The sequence below is a fragment of the Octopus bimaculoides genome, chromosome 2 (genome assembly GCF_046866305.1).
Source record: "Octopus bimaculoides isolate indiv1 chromosome 2, ASM4686630v1, whole genome shotgun sequence".
Lineage (NCBI taxonomy): Eukaryota > Metazoa > Mollusca > Cephalopoda > Octopoda > Octopodidae > Octopus > Octopus bimaculoides.
This window is the reverse complement of record NC_142929.1, coordinates 48,682,160-48,688,159: the sequence shown is the minus strand read 5'-3', so window position 1 is coordinate 48,688,159 and position 6,000 is coordinate 48,682,160. Positions and strand designations below refer to the sequence as shown.

Here is a 6,000-nt window from a genome sequence, read left to right as displayed (position 1 = left end):
TCAGTTTAATTAAGCTTTAAACATGTTCAAAAGGGCCATCATTCCAATTCTAGTTGCAATGAGGCATGTCTGTTTGAATCGAGTGACTTTGAGGTATCTTTGAATTACATTGTTAGTATAAAGAACATGTATTGAAACAATGAGTACAAAATGGAATGTGCGCAATAAACCTCTGTAACAAAAGTCTCCATTAGTTTAAATGAAACTATGTTCAAAATTATCTTTTTGAACCAATGGAAACGTTTTCACCTGCTACAATCAGAATACATTCAATTAAATTCTAAGCAAAGCAAAATAGATTTCTGGTTCCTTCTAAATTTCTTTTAACAGGTGCGGGCATGACTGTGTGGTAAAAAGTTTGCTTTCCATCCACATGGATCTGGGTTCAGTCCCACTGCATGGCACCATGAGCAAGTGGTGTCTTCTACTACACCACAGGTTGACCAAAGCCTCGTAAGTGGATTGGTAGACAGAAACTGAAAGAAGCTCATCGTAATGTGTGTGTGTGTGTGTGAGTGTAGATAGATATATGCCTGTGTGTATTTCTGTTTGTGCTTGCCCACCACCACTTGGCAGCTGGTGTTGATATGGTTATGTCCCTTTAACTTAGCAGTTCAGCAAAAGACACCGATAGAGTATAATATCAGGCTTTAAAAAAATATAAGCATTAGGGTGTTAATTCATTCAACTAAAAATTCTCCAAGGCAGTGCCCCAGTATGGCCACAGTCTAATGACAAAAACAAGTAAAAGAAAAGAAAACAACACTATGACTTTGAGGTTTGGATGCAGCTATGTGCATTAAGAAGCTTGCTTCCCAACCACATGGTTGTGGGTTCAGATCCATTGTGTGGCACCTTAAGTAAGTGTCTTTTTCAATTGCCCCAGACTAGCCAAAGGCTTGTGAGTAAATGGAAACTAAAAGAAGCCCTTAGTAAACACTTAAAGATTTATATACATTCAATTATTGAAGTGGAAAAAAAAATGTTAAGAGCCATTCCTATTCATTAAATCAAATACGTGTGTGCATGTGTGTGTGTGTGTGTGTGTGTGTGTGTGTGTGTGTGTGTGTGTGTTTATTTTGTGTTTTTGTTTTTGTCTTGACATTACATGATAGTCATATATTCACTGGTTCAAGAAGATGGCACCACAAATAGGAGAATAAGTAGTGTTACAAATTCCTAATGCAGCAAGCTGGCAAAATGCAGCGAGCAACATTTCATCCATCTCCACATTCTGAGTTCAAATTCTGCCAAAGTTGACTTTGCCTTTCATCCTTTCAGTGTCAATAAAATAAGTACCAGCTATGCACTAGGGTCAATGTAATTGACTTACCACCATCCTTGAAACTACTGGCCTTGTGCCAAAATTTGAAATCAGTATTACAAATCCCTGGTATGATCAATGAAATAAGAATAATCTAACTGCTGTGGATTTAGTACAGAGTTCAGTTTTGAAACATTGTAGCTATAACAACCTAAATGAGGACACTAGTTCAAATATACCAATAACAACAATTGTTATGTAAATATTTTGAATAGAATTTACGAGGTAAGAGATTATGGGATATCCAATGACATTGTCAAATGTACAAGTTTGTATTAAACCTCTCTATTTCTGCTAACGTTCAAGAAATATCTTTGTAAAACCATAAAAGGAGCATCATTGTAAATATTTTCTGTTTTTTTCTTTTTTATTTTACAGAACAATCTAGTCCGTAAATTGAAACACTATTGGTATACCTCATGGCCAGCACAAGGGTTTCCAGAGCCTATTTCATTTTTAAAATTTATCCTTGATGTCAGACTTAACAACGAGAACAAATTAGCCCCTCTAGTTGTACACTGCAGGTGAGCATCAACTTGTTGTCGTATTCAATAACAGAATCAGAAACAAAAAAACAAAAATGAATAAAAATAAATAAATAAATAAAAATCGTTTTCTGTAGAAATCGAATGATTTCAAAAGAGATGTTGGTTTTCAATAAACAGCTCAAATTCTAGCCAGTTCCTGTATTTTCCACAATGATAAATGTATAATCATAAAAGAAAAGAAAGGTGAAAATTTCATCAATTAGAGAAAATTAATGATTCCCAGATCACTTTCGAAACTAACACAGAAGTTGTTGAAAGTTGTTTTGAGTTGTTTTATTATTCATAGAATAGACTGGTCTAAAATCATGCATTTAACCCTTCAGCATTCAGATTACATTGTCGACACTAACATTTATTTATTCACATTGTGTTGAATTAATCATGCATTATCTTGTAGCTTTGAGATTTCAACGATGTGATTGTCTATTTTTAGAATGACATTGTAGGATAGGTGTGAGAGGCCAAATCTAGCCAGTTTGAACATAAAACAGAATATTTGAGCCAGATATGGCTAGTTTAACCCTTTAGTACTCACATTAATTTGTTAAATATAATGCTTTTTTTTTTATTCAAATTGCTTTGAATTAATCATGCTTCTTCTTGTAGCTTGGAGGTTTTGCTGATGTGATTGTTTGTTTTTAGAATGTTAGTACAGGTTAGGTGTGAGAGGCTAGTTTGAATGTAAAACAGGTAGAATATTTGGGCTGGATATGGCCAGTTTAAGTACTGAAGGGTTAACACAGAAATATAGATTCAACAAGCATGGGGTGGGGGCAAGAGCAATACTTATAATCTATCATTATTTTGCTTTTTCATAATGCTTGGAAATTCTCAAGTAGTTTGGTATTCTGCCAGGTTTGGTTTAAAGTTAGATTCATCCTCACACAAAAGAATTGAATCACAGGTTTAATAGGAAAGGATTCTGTTAACTTATTGCTTAAATATAAATGGTAAATATGATGAAGATGTGAAGAGAATTTTCTTGGTGTTGCTTACATAGAAATTATCTTGGAAACCAAGATTCAAATAAATAATGGAAGCGATAAGTACTTTGTATTGTGTAATAAAATTGAATTCAGTTGATCAAACATGTCCTGATAATGAAGAGTTTCCACTTAGGATAATGCATTAGACAAACTAGAAGTCATGACTCCTTAGGTATGAATACATGTATAAAAGAAAAAAAGAAAGAGACTAAACTATTAAGGAGAGCAAAAGAGAGAGAGAGAGATAGTTGTGCCACTACTATCATAAGTAAGAATGTCAGTCATAGAGAAAGGAAATGGAAGGATGAACTGACAGTTTCAATAAAAACACTGTGGTGACAAATTACAATACATATAAGAAAGTAATTTTCTTACAGGAAAGTGTTATCTTAATTGTTATGTCTGTAATGGATATGCACTAGAGAATGAGGCGTCATGAACATGGTAGAGAATGTCATAGCAAAGTCCAGTACAAAACAAGTTTAGGATTAATGAAATGTAGTTTGACTTGTTAGTGTTTAACCCTCGCTTAGCCCTGATCCAACAGACCTGGTTCATGTATATTTGGGACATTATCCAATGTATCTTCCCTTTTTAAAACAACAGGATACAAGTTAAGGGATATCTGGTTTCCACTTCTAGCAGGAAGAGCAACAAAGTAAAGACTCTCTTGTTCACTGATTGAGAAAGGTTCATTGTCAAGGACAAATAAAATTTACTTTGCATATCTTGACTAAACAAAGATTCTACAACCATAGATAGTCAGAAAGTTGAGAGTTGACAGATAGCTCACAAGAGCAATTCAGAGAAATTTGTCATTGAGTAACCTGTTCCATGCAACAAGAGAGTTTCTGTTTAATTACATGGCTTGCTAGAAATATCAGGAACATCTCTCTCAAGTCATACCCTACTATTTTAACCTGCTTACTATTGAAATCAAATATATCCAATCAAAATTTGATTGCCCTTAACTGCAGAATACAGTTTTATATACCAATCTATCTTTTGTTGAAGGATGTCATGTTTTGTTCCTTTTTCTTCTTTTGTGAGACATGACAAGTTTATTGAGGCAATATGACTTTGCAGAACATATCATTTCTAATTTTTGGTAGATATTTAATATTATTATTGGAATAACCATGATATTTAATTTTAAAGTTGAAAGGTTAATAAATAAGCACCTATTAGATAAAGTAGTTCTATTCCTATAGCACTAGATCATCATAGCTTAAAAGCATTTTATCACAGATCTGTTTGATTAGGCTTCAACACCAGCTTAGTGTTCATCCCAGAATCTGGTGACAGACAACATTAAAGTGTTGATATCTGGAACTGCAATAACTATAATGCAAAATCATAATGATAGTAACAGAAATGTATATTAGCAATTAGCACTATTAACACCAAGAGGTAATATTTATCCTCACTTAAATGTAGATGTTCCATTAGAACAAACTATACTGCAGTAGATACCATAAGAAAAACTCTCAAATAGGTTTTTGGTGCATATTACATGCTTGTATATATTACCAGTAGGGAGATAAATCCTTGCCACCTCATGTGATTTCGACCTTCCTTGACTTTGTCAATGCTAAGTGCTTGATCTTCAACGATGGCTAAGACCTGATGGTCTCTGTGTTGGAGGTGGCAGGGATTTATCTCCCTGCTAGTGATGTAAACAATAGTGCATTTTGCACCAAAAGCCAATATGAGAGTTTCTCTCATGGTATCTACTGCAGTATAGTTTGTTCTAACAGAACATCTACTTGTAAGTGGGAAGATAAATATTACCTCTAAAGAGCACAGAATCCTGGTAACTGTCTATAAAGTAGCTTTGCTGAGTATGTTGGAAATTAACTGGTGGCAACTCGATTTTGTGTGAAGGTGCATGCCCTAGTAGTTAGAGTGTTGCACTGAGGATCATAATATCATGGTTTTGACTCTGGCATTGGGCGTTGCATTATGTTCTTGAGCAGAACACTTCATTTCATGTTTTGCTTCAGTTCTCTCAGCTTTAAATGAGTTCTAATAAAATAGATAGTTGGGGAGTTAACTCTGCAGTAGACTGGTATCCTGTTCAGTAGAGGTAGTGTTATGATCTTGTTTACTTATATATACTGCAGGGAAACCAGGTAACCCACCTTATGAGTTCTAAGGCTCCAAAGAGAAGCAGAGAGAGAGAACTCAATTCTGTGTCCTTGGTGCAGACAGAAGATTGAACACACTGAAGCATGTGTGCAAAGATTGGAATATTTCTTTGTAAAGACAGAGATTGAAGCATTAAGGGGTTAGATCTAGCATGCATTGTTTGAGACTTAATATAAAACAAATTTGTTTGGGATTGTGGTCTGGTCAGTTTGAAGTAATTAGTGATTCTTTCATTTGTGACTTGTATTTGATGGCAAATTTGATGGAGTGTAATAGCTTTTGGAGGAGACCTGCATAATGTGTGATGTGTAAAGTTAGATGCAAAGTGAACAGCAAATGTGGAGGCTTTCTTCTCAGAAATGATGCTTATATATTCTATTGAAAAAACAAAAGCAATACAGATTAGTACACAGGCACAGGTTTGGCTGTGTGGTACTAAGTTTGCTTCCCAACCACATAGTTCAGGGTTCAGTTTCACTGCATGGCACCTTGAGCAAGTGTCTTCCACTCTAGCTGCAGACCAACCAAAGCCTTGTGGGTGGATTTCATAGATGGAAACTAAAAGAAGCTTGTCATATATATATATATGTGTGTGTGTGTGTATATATGTCTTTATGTCTGTGTTTGTCTCCCACCACCACTTGACAACTAGTTTTGGTGTGTTTATGTCCCCATAACCTAGAGGTTCAGCAAAATAGGCCGACAGAATAAGTACTAGGCTTTAAAAAATAAATCCCGGGGTTGATTAGTTTGACTAAAATCTTTCGAGGCAGTACTCCAGCATGGCCATAGTCAAATGACTGAAATAAGTAATAGATAAAAGATAAAATTAGTTATAAATATGTGGAGAATTTTTATGGCTTGGGAAAAATTTGAATCAAACTATGCCAGTTCAATTCTTCTAAGGAATCCATGATCTCAGTTTTTCTTCTTTTTATAAGCTTATATCATATTGTCTAAAAGGTATAGTAGCTGTGAGTTTAATGTGCTACAC

General features: G+C 34.7%; 1 protein-coding gene across 1 annotated transcript in view; it reads left to right on the top strand.

The window, feature by feature from the left end:
• The window catches only part of LOC106871625 (uncharacterized), a 587,895-nt gene that overhangs the window by 550,092 nt on the left and 31,803 nt on the right, over positions 1–6,000 (top strand). Inside the window, exon 13 of the mRNA XM_014918237.3 lies at positions 1,703–1,848. Coding sequence (XP_014773723.1) covers positions 1,703–1,848 — 146 coding nt within the window. The remainder of the gene's footprint in view (positions 1–1,702; positions 1,849–6,000) is intronic.